Source organism: Bufo bufo, chromosome 7 (assembly GCF_905171765.1).
Source record: "Bufo bufo chromosome 7, aBufBuf1.1, whole genome shotgun sequence".
Lineage (NCBI taxonomy): Eukaryota > Metazoa > Chordata > Amphibia > Anura > Bufonidae > Bufo > Bufo bufo.
The window spans coordinates 89520536-89543240 of record NC_053395.1 but is presented as its reverse complement, the minus strand read 5'-3'; the positions used below and the strand labels follow the sequence as shown (position 1 = coordinate 89543240).

The following is a 22705-nucleotide window of genomic DNA, read 5'->3' as shown; positions in this document are numbered from 1 at the left end:
GCGGACCCGCCGTATGAAGGCCGCAACACGACCACACAATGTTCATGTGCAAGAGGCCTAACACATAGATCCAGCATGAATTATGAGGAGGAATACACCCACATTAGAAAAGTTTGAAAAGAGTAAGGGCTATTTCATACGAGCAGATGCTGTGCGTGTCATCTGCAGCGTGAGAGAGAGCCAAACCGCGCTCCGGACAGCAGAGACACGGAGCAGTAACATGAATGATAATGCTCCGTGCCTCTCTGTGATCTTTTTACTACAAAATCACAGTGAGATAAAGTTGTCACTGTGATTTTGTAGTAAAAAGGTCACAGAGAGGCACGGAGCATTATCAGTCATGTTATAGCTCTGTGTCTCTGCTGTCCAGTGAGGGGCTAAGGCTAGTTTCACACCTGCGTCCGGTGATCGGTAAGTAAAGGATTAGGTTTAAGAGAAAAAAAATAAAGATAAAGGAAAATACCGGATACAACTTGAATAATATTTTACCGGATCAGTTTCTCAGATCTTACAAACCACCAGATCCGTTATATCTGGTATATCAGTTTTTTTTTGGTTTTTTTTATTATATAAGATCCATTTAAACTGCATTTCTAGAAAATAGCACCCACGGAAATAAAATTAGGTATCATACCTGATTCAGCAATACCAAATGCTGCCAGAAAGTTATCCAGAAGCAAAATCTGTCAGCTTTGTTTGTGATCCAGTATTTTGGCCAGACAAAAAGCCACTGCATGCTACAGTTTCAAATCTGTCTAAGAGCCCTTGCACATGACCGTATGCCCTCCGAGATATACAGTCCGTGAGTGGGCCATATGTCCCGGAGCGGCATTGATCGTGCGCACGGGATCACACAGCATCATAGATTACAATGATGCTGTGCACATCGGGCTAACCGCAGGGCTATTGTCCCGCACTCATGCGATCTTATGGGAGCAGGACAATAGTCCAGCGGGCGACCCGACATGCACAGCACCATTGCAATCTATGATGCTGTGTGCTCCTGTGCACACGATCAATGCCACTCCGGGACATATGGCCCGCTCACGGACCCTATATCACGGAGGGCATACGGTCATGTGCAAGGGCCCCAATACTGGATTTGTGACAGAACAGATGCACCCTGAAGTAATTTTGGGCCAATAAAAATGTTTTAGATATTCTGATCCTCCGGAAAACCAAACGTAGATGTGAAACTAGTCTGGTTACCAACTGAATATAAGGGAGTCTGGAAAGGAATGAAGGTTGCAGACTGTACCTCAGTGTAACTTTTTTACTCAAGGTGACCACAAACATATCGAACAATCATTTTTTCATGACAAAGACGTCCTTAGACTTTAAGTATTTCCTGTAGCAAGCGATACTACAATAAAACAGTGCTGCTTCACATACAGCATCTATAAAATTTATAAAGTTCAATAAGTAAGGCTGAGTTCACACTTCAGTTATTTGGTCAGTTACTTCCATCAGTTAGGGCTTGTGCATAAGACCGTATGTATTTTGCGGTCCACAAAACATGGATGCCGATGTCGTCCGTGTGCATTCCATATTTTGTGAAACGGAACAGCTGGCCCCTAATAGAACAGTCCGATCCTTGTCCGTTATGCGGACAACAATAGGACATGTTCTATTTTTTTTGCAGAATGGACATGTGGACATATGGAAACAGAATGCACACGGAGTAATTTCAGATTTTTTTGTGGACCCATGGAAATGAATGGTCCAATATACGGTCCGCCCAAAAAAACGGAACAGACGTGGAAAGAAAATATGTTCGTGTGCATGAGCCCTTATTGTGAGTTATAACCAGGTGTGGGTCAAAAACACAGAACAGGTGCAGATCAAATCATTACTCCTGATCTCTGAGTAGCTTCACTGCTGGTTTTGGCTCACAGTAAGGCCTCATGCACACGGCCGTGTTCCGCGGCCGAGAGCGGTCCGTGGTAACACGGCCTGGATTCCTGTAGAGAGCAGGAGCGCACGGCGTCATTGGTTGCTATGACGCCGTGTGCTTCATGCCACTGCTGCACTCCAGTAATACACTATACGAGTGTATTACTGTAGTTCAGCGGCGGCATGAAGCACACGGCGTCATAGCAACCAATGACGCCGTGCGCTCCTGCTCTCAACAGGAACCCAGGCCGTGTTACCACGGACCGCTCTCGGCCGTGGAACACGGCCATGTGCATGAGGCCTAACTGATGGAAATAACTGACCAAATAACTGCATTGTCCCCAATGCACGGAAACTATCTGAGCAGCTGCCGTGACGGATCCAGACCCAACTTGAACATATTCTATTTTTTGCGGTGCACAAGCACAGACAGAAACCCCACGGAAGCACTCATTAGTGCTTCCATGGGGTTCCGTGCCTCCGTTCTGCACTGATTTTCAGGATTGCGGACCTATTCCAGTGATGCGGGGTGCACACGGCCGGTGCCCACATATTGCGGACCTGCTGTTTGCGGGCCGCAATACAGGCATGGTTGTGCATGAGCCTTAAGAGTAGCAGACTAAGGGTTCTTTCACACGACCGTATGCCCTCCGAGACATATGGTCAGTGAGCGGGCCATATGTCCCAGAGCAGCATTGATCGTGCACACGGGAGCACACAGCATCATAGATTACAATGATGCTGTGCACGTTGGGCCGCCCGCGGTGCTATTGTCCTGCACTCATATGATCATATGTGCCCGACGTGCACAGCATCATTGTAATCTATGATGCTGTGTGCTCCCGTGTGCACGATCAATGGCGCTCTGGGACATATGGCCCGCTGCCCTCCGAGACATACAGTCATTTGCAAGAGCCCTAAGTGAACCTGAACTGAAGTCCTCCTTCCCTCAAAACAAAATTAGGGGTGCTTTATGCACCTGCTGGGCAGGGAATGTGAGCAATGCTTTTAGATGAAAGCTTTGTCAGCCAGAGTCTCTCCTATAATCAGTGGTGCAGAGCAATTTCTAGCCTGTCACTTGGGTCTCATGCACACGACCGTATTTTTTTCTGCATCCGATTTACATTTTTTTGTGGATTGGATGGGGACCCATTCATTTCAGTAGGGCTGAAAAAATGCACCCATATGTCTGCATCTTTGCCTGTTTTGCAAACAAGTATAGGCATATTGACAATGGAGCCCGAGGGGTATACATGAACGGTATCCGTGGTTTGCAGGCTACTAAATTCATATGGTGATGTGCATAAGAGCTAAGTGGTAGGCAATTAAGAGTGCCGCATTTGTGTGAGGGGAGGCGGGGCGTTCACTATTTAAACCTGGCCCTCCTCCCCCCACTTGTCGGTTCGAACGATTTCAAATCGGCTTGTGGGTTGGTGCCAGAGAAGGGCATGCGTCACTGGGGGATCGGCTGCGTCGAGCTCGTCGCTACGGTGATTAGGTAGGCAGGGTGGCTTGCACACCCGTCTCGCTATGTATAACATGTGGGTCTGCCGAGCGTGCCGCCGGTCCCCAGCTGCGCTGGAGACTGCCCGCACTCCCGATCGCTTCCGGCACCCCGAGACAGGCACCCCGATCCGCTCCAGGCCCTGCGCTAAGCACCCCCGCTCCCACATGCAGCGTCCCCCAGGCAGGCACCCCTCACCTGTGGCTCAGCAGCGTCGGGTCACGACGTCCGCTCGCATACCCTGAGCATCGGTCACGCCGGCCGTCGGCTCCACGACGCAGCGTTATATATCACTCACTCCCGTATCAGAACGTTCCGCAGTAGAGGAAAACGCCGTCCGCTCATACAGGGATCTATTCATTAGCTGCAATCAGTAAGCGGAGGTCCAGCTGCAGGATCAGGGGACGGAAGCCGAAACCTATAGGCGATTAATACGCCGCGGCTTTCCCTGTACAAATAGTCGATAGCGGTGGGCACGGGATGCAATGTTCCACATGGCGGAGCGCAAATCCCTCACAGCCGATCCTGATGCACGTTCTCCTGGTAATTACAATTAGCGAGGCTGTTAAGGTGGACATGCTTATGTGACTTTCAGTCATGTCTAGGAATCCGCTGCAGAATAAACTCATCTTCTTTACTGCGCCAAACTCAGGCAAGACAAGATAAGCAGATACTCAGACATGTGCACTGTATAACAAGTTAGGATTTCAATGGTTAATTCTAACCTAGAAGGGAATCACTGGCTTGCTGCGCTCCAGCAGGTCCTGGCTTGAGAGAGGGCGGGGGATGGTCGACACCTACAGGCCCATACTGGTACTGCAGTCCAGGTGCAGGGCTCCTCTGCTCAGGCACAGTGGCTAGGTACTAAGGCAGGAGTATAAAAAATAAAAAAATAAAAAAAATATTTAAATAAAATTTGGAATATGTTCAAGGATCAAATATAAAGAGGGCTTCAAGGAGGGGGGCTGGCCACGTCACTTTGCGCACGCAGCCGGGCCGCCCGTAAGCCCATACGGTCAGTCAGGGGGTTGGTTCGGGCGCAGTCACAATAATCCGGTGGTTAGCTAGGTAGCGGTGGCATGAGTGAAGTGTCGCCCAGCTGGCGTGCGCTCACTCACACGTCTGTTCTTGGTTGTTCAGGTCCACAGGTGGTGGGCTAACTTACGATACTGTGGGGTTCGTGGCTGTCATGGCCGCCAGGTGAGTCAGGGGTGGTGCATGCGGGGGCCAACCCCCTCTTTTCTCCTGCATAGGCTTGGGGGACGGGGGATGGTGGACTATTATGTCCAGGCCTCTGGCGCATCTCTTACAGGGTGGCGCCTACAGTCGTGGCCTTTGGTGGGGGGGAAAAGAAAAAAAAAATAAAAAAATAATAATAATGGTATAGATAGGAATGTTGCTTTGCCAGGTCTGTCACGACTACAGACTCCTTATAAAGCCCTGCCACGACTGCAGGCATCAGTCTGTCACGACTACAGACCCGCTCTAAAGCCCTGCCACGACTGCAGGCAACAGTCTGTCACGACTACAGACCCGTTATAAAGCCCTGCCACGACTGCAGGCATCAGTCTGTCACGACTACAGACTCGTTATAAAGTCCTGCCACGACTGCAGGCATCAGTCTGTCACGACTACAGACCCGCTCTAAAGCCCTGCCACGACTGCAGGCACAAATCCGTTACGACTACAGACTCATTATTAAGACCGGCCACGACTGCAGGCATTAGTCTCATGTCAACAGACTCATGAGGTAATACTACCACGTCTACAGGCGATGGTCCGTTACTGCTACTCTCGATGTAGGGTCCCCTCACGACTACAGGGGCTAGTCGGTCACATCCACAGACTCGGTCGCACTCCCGTTAACTACAGGCACTGGGTGGGCATCTACGGGTAGTTGCGTCACGACTACGCACGTGGGTCAGCCACGGCCTGGGAGGTCAGCCTTCACGGTCACAGGTAGGTCCAGTTAGGCTTCAGTCTCCCAGCGGGTTCCAGTCACAATAACCAGCCCCTAGGTGAGGGGGGGCACTCCCGCACCGGCGCACAATGCCAGGGAGCTGTGCGGCTCCTCACGCGGCACACGGTTCAAACCAGCGGGGGCCGGGGCACGGTAAAGGAAGGGCTCCCTCTGATCCGGTGCACATTGCCAGGGAGTGGCGCTGCTCCCCACGCGGTACGAGTGTCCAGCCGGCGGTGGGTCGGCCCTAGCTGAGGAGGGGGGCTCCCCCGCACTGGTGCATTCTGCCAGGGAGCAGCGTGAGCTCCCCACGCGGCTGGGGGTAAAGGCTCCTCATCTTCAATAAAGTCTGGCACGGGCCGCCGTGCCGTTAGGTAGGCAGGGATCAGGGGAAGGAGTACTTGGCTCGGTCAGAGGGAGCAGATCATAGGCGGTGGCTTCCTGCTGCCGGCCGTACATTAGTTTCCAAGGGGGTTATTTAGGCACAGGATGTTAGTTAGTCCGTGCAGGTGATCTGCGTTATACCATGCTATTCATGCTCGTACTCAGAGCTGTGCCCATACGGGAGCTGCTTAAGTGGTTGATAGTGAAAAAAAAAAAAAAAAAATACATTTTTGAGTCTCTCACGCAGAGCTTCTCCGTTTTAGGTTTACACATATGACTCCGCCATTAGAGTCTCTCACGCATGGCTTCCCTGTTTTAGGTTACACATATGACTCCGCCATTAGAGTCTCTCACGCATGGCTTTTCCGTTTTAGGTTACACATATGACTCCGCCATTAGAGTCTCTCACGCATGGCTTTTCCGTTTTAGGTTACACATATGACTCCGCCATTAGAGTCTCTCACGCATGGCTTCTCCGTTTTAGGTTTACACTTATGACTCCGCCATTAGAGTCTCTCACGCATGGCTTCTCCGTTTTAGGTTACACATGTGACTCCGTCATTAGAATCTCTCACGCATGGCTGCTCCGTTTTAGGTTTAAACATATGACTCCGCCATTAGAATCTCTCACGCATGGCTGCTCCGTTTTAGGTTTACACATATGTCTCCGCCATTAGAGTCTCACGCATGGCTTCCCCGCTTTAGGTTACACATATGACTCCGCCATCTGAGTCTCACGCATGGCTTCTCCGTTTTAGGTTTACACATATGACTCCGCCATTAGAGTCTCTCACGCATGGCTTCCCCGTTTTAGGTTACACATATGACTCCGCCATTAGAGTCTCTCACGCATGGCTTCTCCGTTTTAGGTTACACATATGACTCCGCCATCTGAGTCTCACGCATGGCTTCTCCGTTTTAGGTTTACACATATGACTCCGCCATTAGAGTCTCTCACGCATGGCTTCCCCGTTTTAGGTTACACATATGACTCCGCCATTAGAGTCTCTCACGCATGGCTTCCCCGTTTTAGGTTACACATATGACTCCGCCATCTGAGTCTCACGCATGGCTTCTCCGTTTTAGGTTTACACATATGACTCCGCCATTAGAGTCTCTCACGCATGGCTTCCCCGTTTTAGGTTACACATATGACTCCGCCATTAGAGTCTCTCACGCATGGCTTCCCCGTTTTAGGTTACACATATGACTCCGCCATCTGAGTCTCACGCATGGCTTCTCCGTTTTAGGTTTACACATATGACTCCGCCATTAGAGTCTCTCACGCATGGCTTCCCCGTTTTAGGTTACACATATGACTCCGCCATTAGAGTCTCTCACGCATGGCTTCTCCGTTTTAGGTTACACATATGACTCCGTCATTAGAATCTCTCATGCATGGCTTCTCCGTTTTAGGTTACACATATGACTCCGCCATCTGAGTCTCACGCATGGCTTCTCCGTTTTAGGTTTACACATATGACTCCGTCATTAGAATCTCTCACGCATGGCTTCCCCGTTTTAGGTTACACATATGACTCCACCATTAGAGTCCCTCACGCAGAGCTTCTCCGTTTTAGGTTACACATATGACTCCGCCATTAGAGTCTCTCACGCATGGCTTCTCCGTTTTAGGTTTACACATATGACTCCATCATTAGAATCTCTCACGCATGGCTTCTCCGTTTTAGGTTACACATATGACTCCGCCATTAGAGTCCCTCACGCAGAGCTTCTCCGTTTTAGTTTTACACATATGACTCCGCCATTAGTCTCTCACGCATGGCTCCGCCATTAGTCTCTCACGCATGGCTTCTCCGCTTTAGGTTTACACACAGGACTCCGCCATTAGAGTCTCTCACGCATGGAGATTAAAAAAAAAAAAAAAAAAAAAGGGGGGCCTATCACTCACCTATTGGGCTTTGTCGGGGTTTTTGCCACTCTCAATTAAACCTGTCCTATAGCATTGTTAACTATACCTGGCAGGTATTCAGCACCATTGGTACATCCTACATCCGGACCTACCGTCACTCTTCTCCGCCCACCCGATCAAAGCGGCGTTGAAGGGTTTGCGCAATATGTCTGTTGTGAAACGACATGGGCGTCAGCCATTTACCGGTAGCTTGTTCAGGCCGTGACAGGCAAACTGCAGGGGCAAACCGTTCGGGCCACAGGTTAGCGCTCTGGTAGAAACAGCCTTGTACCTGGCCTTCCATGGATTCCTCAGGTCAGGCGAGCTCATGGGCACCAATACGCTGGCTGGGTGCCTGCGGAAAGGTCAGCTCATCCGGCGCGGGTACCTTCAATGCCCTCACCTTGGCCTCGTCCAAGACTTCACGGCCGGGGCAACCAGTGGCGGTCAGATACTTTCCCACGGACAGCAGATGGTGTCCGGTGCAGGCCTTGGAGGCTTGGCTGCGTAGTATTTAGTCCAAGCGGCATGTTCTCCCGTACTCGAACTAGGCAATGCCCGGCTAACCTCCGCGGCCTTTCTTACGTACATTCAGGTTAGTTGACAGGTTCAGGGGTCGGTCCTCGCTGGATCACAGGACATTCCTTCCGCATGGACGCGGCAGCGGCGGCGTCCATGCATTAGGTGCCAGTACATGTCATCAAACGGTTGGGTCGTCGCAGTTCCGCGTGTTCCATGCTTAATATCCCGGATCCTTATACGAAATATCATTGGCTTTCGAGTTTTGGTCTGTAGTTTCTGTTATCAAGTTTTCTAACTCCTATGCATGGTTCTTTTGGCCCCTTTAGGCTACCCTTCGATAAGCAGTTCCGGCATAACTCTGCTGCTTCTAGGTTGGGGGGGGTGGAGTATAGGCTTAGGTAGGGTACCCTCTCAGCATGAGCCGATCCGAGCACAAGTGGTAGGCAATTAAGAGTGCCGCATTTGTGTGAGGGGAGGCGGGGCGTTCACTATTTAAACCTGGCCCTCCTCCCCCCACTTGTCGGTTCGAACGATTTCAACCCACCCAGGAGCCCTCCCTTCTTTCAGGTCTCATCATTGGGGTAGCCCCCTTTAGGCTACCCTTCGATAAGCAGTTCCGGCATAACTCTGCTGCTTCTAGGTTGGGGGGGGTGGAGTATAGGCTTAGGTAGGGTACCCTCTCAGCATGAGCCGATCCGAGCACAATTGGAGGAAAGCTGCTGACTGTTCTCTTCTCTAGCAATTGAGAAGATTAGAGAATGTTTTACCACACCCACAAACAAGTTTTTTTGGGGAAAGGAGTTGTACAATGTTAGCTCTGCTGCATCTATTCTAACTCTGTTATCCTACAGATACCTGTATCTCAATGTCATGACAGTGGTAATGCCATTAAAAGGCATATAATACTTTCTGGCATCTTACCAGTTAAAACAGGAAACGGTCACAGAGAAACCATTCACAATAAGCAAAAGATAAACTTACAATAACTGCAGCTATCCCCTCTGGCTCTGCACATACTGAGATCTCTATATTTGTAAAGAAAAAGATATGTAGATGTGAACCGCATCATGGGTTATTCCCTTGGCAGATGCAAACAATACTTCTCTCTGAAAATAACTTCATCCAGGAAAAAAACATGCTCAGTGTTCCAGTGTATCGTAGCAGCCAGCCAAAAGTTTTCCCCTGCAGCCAAGAGAAGCAGAGATGGCTCCTGTCCAACATAGGGTGTTTTCTGTGCCTGCATGAAGTCATTATTGAACTATGGCATGTTGAAAAAAAAAAAAATCTAAACCTGCACATCTAGGAGTGCCGTGACATGGAGTGTATTCTCTGAAACACACCCCTGGATCTGAAAAGTTTGGAAAATTCACATTTCACCTCCCACTGGGTGGAGCAGGGCTTAAAAGAGAAGCTGGAATGTAGTTTCTGGCAGTGTTTTGCTGCAGACTTGTGTGTTATAGTACCCTATCAAAGCAAACACTAATCAAAGGAGAAGAGAGAACAACTGCTACTTTAACAAAAAGTTCATAAGAAATATCATAAGAAAACACAAGAGAAAAGTGAGGCAGCTGCTCGGCAGAAATTGTGAACATCTGTGAACATGGAAGAAGATACAATTCAAATAGAGAAGAACAACGAAGAGTTTCAGAAAAGTGGTGATCATGAGAGCCAGGAGTTGGTGGTGCCCAGCCACAGCCCTGCAGAGTCACCCAGCTCTAGTCCAACACCACAGCAACTAGCAGCAGACTCCATCAAAGACAGTAATCAAGTCAACGCCATCACAGTTCTCACCCTGCTGGATAAACTGGTGAACATGCTGGATTCAGTGAAAGAAAACCAGCACAAAATGGAAAAGAGGCAGATTGACATAGAAAATTCAGTAAAAGGTATCCAAAATGATATTACCAAACTATCAAAAAGTCATACATCGACCAGCAACACAGTCAGTAAACTTTTGGAGAAATCTCGCAAAGTCAGCGCCAACATGAGAGACGTCAAGGATCGTATGGATAAGCAGACTGTGCAGGTGAAGAAGCTGGAGAGCAACCACAATCAGCTCTTGAGAAGAAACAATTTCAAAGTATTGATCTTCCAGGTGAGTTACACAGGATTTGTACAAAATATTACTTTTTCTGTCATGTATATATTATTTTTATAGTGTTTCTTTTTTGCATAACATGTACCGACTGCTAACCTGGACAGCCACTCCCTTATCACTGTGGAGCCAGTGGTACTTACATTTTAGCTATCATTGTATCTCATGAGGATATATGCAAGTTGTTATAGATAGTTATTGTGTTTCTATTGTTCTCCTTTTGTATATTTAAGGCAAATATGAATATCATATAAAATACAAACACACACATATGTATAGCTGTTATAGCTGTGTGTGTGTGTGTGTGTGTGTATATATATATATATATAATATATATATATAATATATATATATATATATATATTGTGGGGACTTGCTCTGGTAGACAGGATTAGCGGACGCTGTATAGAGGCAACAAGTTCTTTGGATCAAACAATTCAGTGTTTTATTCACACTTTAGGCAAGTGACAAAACAAGCAGTAATATTCAAACAAAAAGTCACCTTGCGGTGTTGGTGGTAATTCACACCATGCGGCAATTCTGCCTCAAAGAGCCCTTGCTGATAGCAGCACCAACCTGTTTTCACGCCAAACAGGTAGCAAACTTTCATCCAGACACAAGGCTCCCAGATCCCAACACAGAGACATGGCTTCTGAGCCCAGCTGCCTATTTAAGGACAGCCAGGTGCTGCCAAAACCCGGACTGGCATTTAAAATCCGGTCCGGTATTTGACCTCACCTGGTTGTAAATCAGCCCGGCAGCACATGCTGGGATGAAAATAACTGTTTTCCCTGACACCTCTCACTGTGTCACAATATATATGTACTGTATATATACACACATACACCAGTCTCAACAAAAATGCTCACTGCAAGAAGTTCCACGATTGCAATGCTTAAAATAAGTACCATATATGGTTGAAAAGAATGGGTGTGGCAATTTTGGATGAAACCATAAACCATGTGGAAGAAATGAATGATCCACAGTTAATGGTTTTTCACTTTGATCTTATACTAAAGTAACAAAGATTTCACTTGTTGTCTAACATATATTAAAGGGATTTTCCCACAAAAAATGTGTTTAAAGATCATGTCAGGAGATGGTGTCAGACTGCCAAGACTGCTGGAAATCCCAAGAACAAGTGTTACTCTAGTGCCCTCTTTGAATGGAGAGGTAGTGTGCATATCGGTCCACTGCTCTATTCAATTGTGCGGCACTCACATAGACAAAGCTTCATCGGTCCCACAGAAATGAAAAGCGTTGTCCCATCTCTCCATTTCCACGGCAAGAAACAGTTGAGCTCCGCTGTTTCCATAACTCCCATTGTAGTGAATGAGAGCTACACAAGAGTGTGCACTACCGCTCAATTCAGAGAGGGGAATCTGGGGACCCTTGTTCTCGGAATTGCTGTGGGTCCCAGAGTCTGACCCATCACAAATCCAATATTTATTACCTGTGAAGAAAAGTGGATGTGGTATTAAAGGGAGCTTGATGATTTAGGCTCCATTCAAAACACGGACACTGGCGATGTGCGTTCCGCATTTTGCGGACCGCACATCGCCGGCACTAATAGAATATGAATACTAATAGAAATGAATGGGTCCGCAACTCCGTTCCGCAAAATGCGGAACAGAATTGCGGACGTGTGAATGGACCCTAATTTGGAGGAAACTGCACCCCTTTTATATTCTAATTAATCCTGCTGTAGATTTAATTTCCTGACTGTCAGGCAGCTTTCACAGTCAGTGTTTGGTCAGTGTTTGATTAGTGATCTCCATCAGTGATTGTCAGCCAAAACCAGGTGTGGGTTTAAGAATACAGAACGGGAGCAAATCTTTCCATTATCTCTGTGTAGCCTCCAGTCGTGGTTTTGGCTAATAATTACAGATGGAAATCACTGTTCAAACACTGACTATGTGAAAGCAACTTTAGATGGATAAAAATGCACTAAATTTCATAAGAGAGGTGTAACTTTTAATACATCTAGTGTGAATTACTCCAACTTCCATCTTTCACCTGCTGTAAACCGGCCGTATACATTAGTGGTATGTACAGAGAAATGAGCATATGACAATTGTCTCTAGAATCTCTAAGAAGCTTTATTTTACATATAGGGGTGACTACCACAGAGGCGGACTGGCCATATACTCTACAGGGAAATTTCCCAGTGGGCCGATGCTCAGAGGGCCGCCCGAGCCCTCCTCACGGCTGCTGGACAGATACATAATGATCTGATGTTCTCAGCATTATTTAATGCTAGGACCATCAGGTACTCATGCACCTGGCCAGGTCCATCCTGAATTCAACTGTATCACTGTCCTCAGAATGGTAATACGGCAGTGTCTTATGCTATGATATATGGTTTTCCTGGGGCCGTATTTTGGGCTACACTAAAGTATTGCTGGCCCCGCCTACTGCTGTTATTATTGCCTACTTGTGGCGTGTGTTGCCCCTCCTTCTGCCAATTTGGACTTGCCTACAACTTGGAGCCACTTTTAGGTTTACTGTTCCAGGGCCACTTTAAATTCCCAGTCACCCCTGGACAACCATATTTGCACCATCCTGCAAAAGTTGATAAGCAAATCATCAGGGCAAGCTGAAAGATATTTGTAATTGCGTTAAAGATTTGCAAACAGAAACAAGAAAAACTGTGGGTGAGAATTATCAAAACTGGTGTAAAGGAAAACTGGCTTGGTTGACCAATCAGATCCAACCCTTTATTTTTCAGAACTCTTTTGTAAAGTGAAATCTGATTCGTTGCTTTGGGCAACTAAGCCAGTTTTCCATTAGACCAGTTTTGATAAATCTCCCCCAAAGTTTGCATTGTAATTATCTATTCCAGTATCCTTCAGACTCCTTAATGCTGATTTATTTATTTATTTGTCCTCTCAGTTGAAATAGTATGTTTGGGCTGTTAGATGACAGTGGAAACCTCTGCTAGCAGGTGACATGATGGCCACTCCACGCTGCTAGTACTGACTGGGGCACAGACTGGTACATTGCACCAGCACCACTGGACACTGTGGCCTACACAGCAAAGTAGATGCATTTAGGTGGTTGGCTGTAAATTGTATGCATAAACTATATGGGATAGTTTCCTTCCCACCCCTACTGTAGTGTTCAGAAGGGCTGGGGTGCTGTTCATGCTTCTTCATGCATCTATTCATATATTACTCAAGAATATTTTAAACATTTATAAACATCACAAACTAAACTGCAGTCTCCGACATAGTATAAAGGACCACTTTATTATGTTTGAGTTTTTCCTTTTCACTAACAGTGAATACCATGTGCTCAAGTTAATCATGAGTAATTCAGACCAAAAATGGAAAAGTTGAATCTTCAACTATTTTACCATGTGTCCAATGCTGTGCAGCGTTTCTTAATTTAACCCTGTGCTGTGACAGTTTTCCTGCTCAGACTGGGCACAGTTGAATGCAGAGAACTAGGGTAAAATGCAAGTGTCCAGCTGTCTGAAGCTCCTTATGGTCTTTACACTCCCTGAAGAAATGAATAAAGCGTATACTGTTTGTCATGTCTTTAAGGTGCTATGCTTTTCAGGACTGTCTACACATCTTATAACTAACATAAAGTTACTTAACAAGAGAGACAAAGTCTATAAACATACTACCCACCATTAACTACTGTAAACTGTAACAATATAATCATAAAGCAGAACACTAAGCAAAGAAAGCCTAACTACTGTTATATCATGAAAGGTTAGCCGATGAAATGTTCTTGAGGCTGCACTGTCCCCAGCTTACCTCTACCCTCCACTGCCTGACATCTGGTGGAGATGGGCGTACAGCCTGGGCATGGCATTTCCTGCTGGGTAGTGAGAGTGGTTGAGGATCAGTTGGGGAAGATGGGATTTTCTTCATCTCCAAGAGAGCAACTATAGAGAGCAGCATTTGACAACTGATTTCTACTGAAATTCCAGAATGATTGCAAATCTAGAACACTCAGATATTGGATGTCTATACAGATGTAAATCATACTCAAGTCAGTTAGCTCCTTGTAGCATAGGACCGCTCTGCAATTAGATGTTACATGCAACACTGGTACATTTTCATTAAATGTCTGCCTTGACAACCTGCAGCAGTTAAAGGATGGGTCCAGATATGATGGATATCTATATCCTTATAAATGTAGCAGTCCATTGTGCATATATAACTAGTTACAAATATTTGTGTGGGCCCTTTTTTTTTATCTGGCAAAGGTTAGGAAAAAATTGGCCTTGTGTCACATTTCTGTATGTGGTGTAAAATCCCAGCTCCAAATAGTTTACATTCCTCTTGAGCAAGCAGACCCAGCCCAGGACTAAGCTGCATTGTTGTGACACTTACAGATAGCCTCTCGTCTCCCACTGCCTCTCATGGAAGCAATGTATTTCCCACAGATATGCCTACTTTATTTTTACACATTTTAAATTTTTTCCCATTAAACTACAAGGAATGTACGAGACGCCGGCACTAGTGACTGTTAGGCCAAGGCCTATCTATTGACGCTCTCTGTGCTTGTTTACACAACTGTTTTTATGCTTCAAGTTCCCATCCCAGTAGAAGATAGCAAGTAAAATACTCCATATGCCAAAACTTAAAAATAATATGTCTAGCTTAAATTAGACTTTTGGGACCGCATGTATAAAAAGCTAGTGTGGACAGAATTGGAGGCTATGCCCATAGCAACCAATCAGAATCCAGCTTATTTTTTTTTTCAAAATAGGTCTAACAGTAAAAATAGTGATTACATTGTTATTGATCCAAGTTTCATAGTGTGTATATGCACCCACATGCTGCTCTACATGGTAAGGCTATATTAACACCGCCGTATCCAGTCCACAAACCGCAGATTCGTAAAATGCAGATACCGGTCTTGTGCATCCCCAACTTTCCATCCCCAACTTTCCGCATGTCACAAAACGGACAAGAATAGGATATGCTCTATAGTTTACAGCATAGCCGCACAGATGCGGACAGCGTCTTCATTTTATGAGGTCACTTAGAAACTAATGAGTTTAATGTGCGATCCACAAAAAATCTGCAGATCAGATGCGGACTAAAAATATGGTTGTGTGAATGAGGTCTTAGGCTGGGTTCACACCTGAGCGTATTCGATACAGGCATTTTTATTGGGCGTCTTTGAAGCGTATTTTGGGGCGTTTTTGTATTTTGGAAACGCGCATCGTACGCGCGTTCTTGCTATTGACCACAGAGGCGTACAATGAAAAACAGAGGTGTTACGCGCGACAATATTCCCCAAAGAAGCTCCTGTACTTCTTGGGGCGTAGGGCGTTTTACAGCACGTTCGTACGCGCTGTAAAACACTCAGATGAGAACCATGCTCATAGGGAAACATTGGTTTTTGCCTGTTGAGCGTTTTACAGCACGTAGGAACGCGCTGTAAAACGCTCAGGTGTGAACCTAGCCTTAGTGATGAATATGAAGGCTGATGATTCTGTCCTGCTTTTATTTTTATATTTTTAAAGAATAAATCATTAAATAATGGTGAGGGCAGAGACTTTGGGGCACATATATCCATATACAGGTGAAATAGAGCTGAATTTGACTTCCCTGCTGTGCTTTGTCATAAAAGCACTGGGACACATTTATTAATAAAGACCCTGTGCTGGTGGTGGATCCGCCAAAGTTATGAAGAGGCATCGGCATCAACATAACTTCGGCACATCCAGCGCCAATTCTAAATGTAAGCCAGCCTCTGAGCTGTCTTACATTTAGACAATTTTCTATGCCCAAAACAGGCTTAGAAAATGATGAATGAGACTGGCCTGCTGGCCCCTCCCCTTTCCTGCCCTTGTCACACCCAGAATTTCAGACCTGCCGTGAGCAGGGAAAAGTTGCAGATAGTGGCGCAACTAACCATTGCCCCGCAATCTGAGCTTGAAATACGCCTACTTTAGGTGTATTTCAGATTAGTAAATGACCCCCAGTATGAACAAAGTTGTCACTGAAGTTTTTCATTTTCAATGTCCCATTCACTATTTCACTTCTGTGTTGGAGGCTCCGTCTCAGGTTCGGCCAAAAAGACCAGACAAAAAAACGTGTGAAAAAAACCTGAAGACTTAGGCCCCTTTCACACGGGCGAGTATTCCGCGCGGATGCGATGCGTGAGTTGAACCCGCCCTGAATCCTGACTCATTCATTTCTATGGGGCTGTGCACACGAGCGGTGATTTTCACGCATCACTTTTGCGTTGCGTGTAAATCGCAGCATTTTGTGCGTTTTTCACGTAACGCAGGCCCCATAGAAATGAATGGGGTTGCGTGAAAATTGCAAGCATCCGCAAGCAAGTGCGGATGTGGTGCGATTTTCACACACGGTTGCTAGGAGACAATGGGGACCCGATCATTATTATTTTCCCTTATAACATGGTTATAAGGGAAAATAATAGCATTCTGAATACAGAATGCATAGTAAAATAGGGCTGGAGGGGTAAAAAAAATAAAAAAATAATTAAACTCACCTTAATCCACTTGCTCGCGCAGCCTGGCTTCTCTTCTGTTTTCTTTTTTGCTGTGTGCAGGAAAAGGACCTGTGGTGACGTCACTCCGGTCATCACATGGTCCATCACATGATCCATCACCATGGTAAAAGATCATTTTTTATTTTTTTTAACCCCTCCAGCGCTATTGTACTATGCATTTGGTATTAAGAATGCTATTATTTTCCCTTATATATATGCTGTAAGGGAAAATAATACAATCTACAGAACACAGATCCCAAGCCCGAACTTCTGTGAAGAAGTTCGGGTTTGGGTACCAAACATGCACAATTTTTCTCACGCGAGTGCAAAACGCATTACAATGTTTTGCACTCGCGCTGAAAAATCGTGCATGTTTCCGCAACGCACCCGCACCTTTTCCCGCAACGCCCGTGTGAAAGAGGCCTTACAAATAACATCTCCTAGCAACTATCAGTGAAAACCGCATTTAGATGCAATGCATTTTTCATTGAAGCCTCATTCACTGAAAAATGCAGAATATAAAACATGCTGCGATTCTTACGCAACGCAGAAATGATGCGTGAAAAACATGCTCATGTGCACAGACCCATTGAAATGAATGGGTCAAGATTCAGTGCGGGTGCTATGCGTTCACTTCATGCATTGCACCCGCGCAGAAAACTCGCTCATGTGAAAGAGGCCTTAGGGAATCTTCACGTGTGGTGTAAAATTCCACCAGAAAATTTTCAAGTGCAGATTTTTACAAAGTTGGAGATTTTTTGGTGTAAATAATGGTGCAGATTTTGTTGTGGATTTACTGTATGAGAATCTCTCCATTCAATTCAAAGGGAAATTTATTCTGTAGTGGAAAACACTGTGGAAAGATTCGCTACAAAATCCAAACATATTTTGTTGCATATTTTTCTTTTGAATTGAAAGGATAGAGTCTCAAAAGGAAATCCCCCAACACAACCGCGAAATGTAAATTCCGCAGCAGAACACAGTGCAGGGATAGACAATTTTCGGGGTTTTTTTCAGTCTGTGCACGAGACTAAAAGCTATGAGCTGGTGTAGATTTCAATCATTTACGCCATGTGTCAGGGCTGATGACCTCACCCACACTTCACCCTTGCCACACACCCTTTTTTTAAATACTGGCTGGGGTGGTGTAAAAATGGCAGTTGTGATTAAATCTAGTCACAATGTCATTAAAGTGTCAGAAAACTAGGCTGTGCGACTTTTTAGCATCAATCCATGGCATAGGGGTTGATAAATCTTCCCCTATGTGTTTTTCAAAAAATATTTTCATCACGCTGGTGGTCATTTACAAAGGCCACCATTTAACAGCTTCTTCCATGCACCAGGAGTGAAAGTCTACTCCACTCCCTACTCCTAAAGCTGGCGTAAATGTAACAGAATATGCCAGGTGTGGCAGGCGCAGCACTATAAACTGCCTTTTGCACTGTGGCATTAGAAGAATTCTGATATCTCTGACTTTTAGTCTAACCAGACTGTCTATTACTCTGTAATTCCTCTAGTGCCGTTCTATGGAAACAGTTGGTTTAAAGAGCACACCAAATGCTTGAAATAACTTCTCTATTAACTTGAAGTTTTCTTCATATATAACACTGCCGTCTTCGCAGCAGATAGTCCATGTACATAACACGTGTTGAAAAGATATCACAAAATGGCGGTATGCATAAGATGGTGGTTTAACTGTTCAATCTTGTCATTCAACATAAAATGGTGGATATATTTCTCTCTTCAGTATCTGCACTCTCACTTTAAGTTATTTAAGCACTTTATGATCTCTCTGAGAGGTATATCTGAGGTCTAACTTATAGTTCTACTTGCTGAATATAGTCGCAATTTGCAGTTAGCAGTAACTATTTGCAGATTGGTTGAGTATGATCTGGTATGGTTGTATGTAATTTGGATTGCAATATGGAATTTGGATTGTGAACTTTGTAGTTTGCAATTGAATTTGTAGTTTGCAATTGGTGAAACTGTAAGTAAACACACATATAACTGGTTCAGTATACAGTTCTAATCACTATATTAACAGTAGGAACATTATACAGGGTGGGCCATTTATATGTATACACCTTAATAAAATGGGAATGGTTGGTGATATTAACTTCCTGTTTGTGGCACATTAGTATATGTGAGTGGGGAAACTTTTCAAGATGGGTGGTGACCATGGCGGCCATTTTGAAGTCGACCATTTTGAATCCAACTTTTGTTTTTTCAATAGTAAGAGGGTCATGTGACACATCAAACTTATTGAGAATTTCAACGTAACTTTATTCTTTCATGAGTTATTTACAAGTTTCTGACCACTTATAAAATGTGTTCAATGTGCTGCCCATTGTGTTGGATTGTCAATGCAACCCTCTTCTCCCACTCTTCACACACTGATAGCAACACCACAAGATAAATGCTAGCACAGGCTTCCAGTATCCGTAGTTTCAGGTGCTGCACATCTCGTATCTTCACAGCATAGACAATTGCCTTCAGATGACCCCAAAGATAAAAGTCTAAGGGGGTCAGATCGGGAGACCTTGGGGGCCATTCAACTGGCCCACGACGACCAATCCACTTTCCAGGAAACTGTTCATCTAGGAATGCTTGGACCTGACACCCATAATGTGGTGGTGCACCATCTTGCTGGAAAAACTCAGGGAACGTGCCAGCTAGATGAACAGTTTCCTGGAAAGTGGATTGGTCATCTTGGGCCAGTTGAATGGCCCCCAAGGTCTCCCAATCTGACCCCCTTAGACTTTTATCTTTGGGGTCATCTGAAGGCAATTGTCTATGCTGTGAAGATACAAGATGTGCAGCACCTGAAACTACGGATACTGGAAGCCTGTGCTAGCATTTATCTTGTGGTGTTGCTATCAGTGTGTGAAGAGTGGGAGAAGAGGGTTGCATTGACAATCCAACACAATGGGCAGCACATTGAACACATTTTATAAGTGGTCAGAAACTTGTAAATAACTCATGAAAGAATAAAGTTACGTTGAAACCAAGCACACCATTGTTTTTCTTGTGAAATTCTCAATAAGTTTGATGTGTCACATGACCCTCTTCCTATTGAAAAAACAAAAGTTGGATTCAAAATGGCCGACTTCAAAATGGCCGCCATGGTCACCACCCATCTTGAAAAGTTTTCCCCCTCACATATACTAATGTGCCACAAACAGGAAGTTAATATCACCAACCATTCCCATTTTATTAAGGTGTATCCATATAAATGGCCCACCCTGTATAACTGTTTTAAATACCTATTTTGGCCTCTCTGCTTCCATAAAACACAGCTCTTAGTGGAGTGAATGTCTGTTCAGCTTCTCTCTTTGGTGAATAATAATTTCTAGCAGCTCCTGCTAGGGAATTTCCCACAGAGGCTGTGTGTGAGGCTGTCTGTGATTGGCCAAGACTCCTGCTGTGTGTGAGGCTGGCTGTGATTGGTCTAGACTCCTACCCAGCATCAACAATTTAACTCTATGCTTCCTGTTGTTTCTGCTGTGTCATTGAGCTTACCTCACATCCATATAATGAATCTTATCTTTTCTGCTTCTGTGAACACAATATATAACAGTTATATGACATGCAAACATTAAGTCACTGTAAATAACTCTTCGTTTTTCTTTAACACACAAACATAGGAACTGTATTAAGGTTATTGGCAGGTTTAGCTGTATAAACATATAAGCTATATTAGCAACCTAGGACAGGTCTTAGCTGGCCAGCTACACCAGGGCAGATGATATGGCCCTGGTGCTGCCCCCTTCCAAGTGGTGAGGATGGTGTAAAAATGCAACGTGCAACAAAATATTGTGGCATGGGCATAAAAAAAAAATAGCAAAAAGGGGTCTTGCAACGTTTTTATTTCCAGTTTTGCGTATTTAGATGACCCCCCGTGTCTCAGTCTGTGGATAAAAAATTTGGTGCATTACTGGTCCTTTTTGTCTAACGCTATGTGAACTATGGGGGTCATTTACAAATGGTGCTATGCCTGTTTTTGGTGTAAAAAAGTCATAAGGGCCTTTTTGTGACTTTTTAAACACCCATTAGACAATAGTTGCGCTGCATTCAACATTTGGGAGTGTTGAGGGAAAGACAGTAGCGTGGCGGGGGCTGGGATATTGGCCCCAATAGATTTACAAACATTTACACCTGGCATTAATGTTGGTGAGAAACTACAACAGCCAGGGACTGGAGTAGTTTTGACTACTGGCGCAGAGACTGCCTAATTTATGATGAAGCACATGTCTCGTCTAAAATTAGGCAGGCAATGGGGAAACAAAGGTGGAGATTTATCGAACTGGTGTAAAGGAAAACTGGCATAGTTCCGCATAGCAACCAATCAGATTCCAACTTTCATTTTCAAAAGAAGCTCTTAAAAATGAAAGGTGGATTCTGATTGGTTGCTATGGGCAACTAAGCTAGTTTTCCTTTACACCAGTTTTGATAAATGCACCCCAAAGACTGGAGTAAAATCTAGTCTTTGTAAGTGACCCCCTATTAGTAGGCTTAGTTTGAGACCGAATTTAACTCCAGAATTTTTGGCACAATTTATATCATAATCTATACAAAACTGTCCAACAGGAAAATTGTCTTAGTTGCCCATAGCAACCAATCAGAACTTACCTTTTATTCCTTAAAGTGTTTTGAAAAAAATGAAAAGTGAACAGTGACAGTTTTGATAAATGAGGCCCAATGTGTGTCATTATTAGATAAAAGAGTACATACAGTCAGGTCCATAAATATTGGGACATCGACACAATTCTAACATTTTTGGCTCTATACATCACCACAATGGATTTGAAATGAAACTAACAAGATGTGTTTTAACTGCAGCTTTAATTTGAGGGTATTTACATCCAAATCAGGTGAACGGTGTAGGAATTACAACAGTTTGCATATGTGCCTCCCACTTGTTAAGAGACCAAATGTAATGGGACATAATAATAATCATAAATCAAACTTTCACTTTTTAATACTTGGTTGCAAATCCTTTGCAGTCAATTACAGCCTGAAGTATGGAACCTATAGACATCACCAGACGCTGGGTTTCATCCCTGGTGATGCTCTGCCAGGCCTCTACTGCAACTGTCTTCAGTTCCTGCTTGTTCTTGGAGCATTTTCCCTTCAGTTTTGTCTTCAGCAAGTGAAATACATGCTCAATTGGATTCAGGTCAGGTGATTGACTTGGCCATTGCATACCATTCCACTTCTTTCCCTTAAAAAACTCTTTGGTTGCTTTTGCAGTATGCTTTGGGTCATTGTCCATCTGCACTGTGAAGCGCCATCCAATGAGTTCTGAAGCATTTGGCTGAATATGAGCAGATAATATTGCCCAAAACACTTCAGAATTCATCCTGCTGCTTTTGTCAGCAGTCACATCATCAATAAATACAAGAGAACCAGTTCCATTGGCAGCCATACATGCCCACGCCATGAAACTACCACCACCATGTGTCACTGATGAGGTGGTATGCTTAGGATTATGAGCAGTTCCTTTCCTTCTCCATACTCTTCTCTTCCCATCACTCTGGTACAAGTTGATCTTGGTCTCATCTGTCCATAGGATGTTGTACCAGAACTGTGAAGGCTTTTTTAGATGTCGTTTGGCAAACTCTAATCTGGCCTTCCTGTTTTTGAGGCTCATCAATGGTTTACATGTTGTGGTGAACCCCCTGTATTCACTCTGGTGAAGTCTTCTCTTGATTGCTGACTTTGACACACATACACCTACCTCCTGGAGAGTGTTCTTGATCTGGCCAACTGTTGTGAAGGGTGTTTTTTTCACCAGGGAAAGAATTCCTCGGTCATCCACCACAGTTGTTTTTTCGTGGTCTTCCGGGTCTTTTGGTGTTGCTGAGCTCACCGGTGCGTTCCTTCTTTTTAAGAATGTTCCAAACAGTTGTTTTGGCCACGCCGAATGTTTTTGCTATCTCTCTGATGTTTTTT

At 44.9% G+C, this 22705-nt stretch overlaps 1 protein-coding gene across 2 annotated transcripts in view; it reads left to right on the top strand.

Moving 5' to 3' along the window:
- Nucleotides 1-9509: 9509 nt before the first annotated feature.
- Nucleotides 9510-22705, top strand: part of CAVIN2 (caveolae associated protein 2) — a 136055-nt gene continuing 122859 nt past the window's right edge. The window contains exon 1 of one of the 2 annotated variants that reach the window (XM_040439365.1): nt 9510-10270. In XM_040439365.1, the coding sequence (XP_040295299.1) occupies nt 9776-10270 (495 nt within the window). In that variant the 5' untranslated portion in view covers nt 9510-9775. The remainder of the gene's footprint in view (nt 10271-22705) is intronic. The other variant, XM_040439366.1, reaches the window with a different exon arrangement.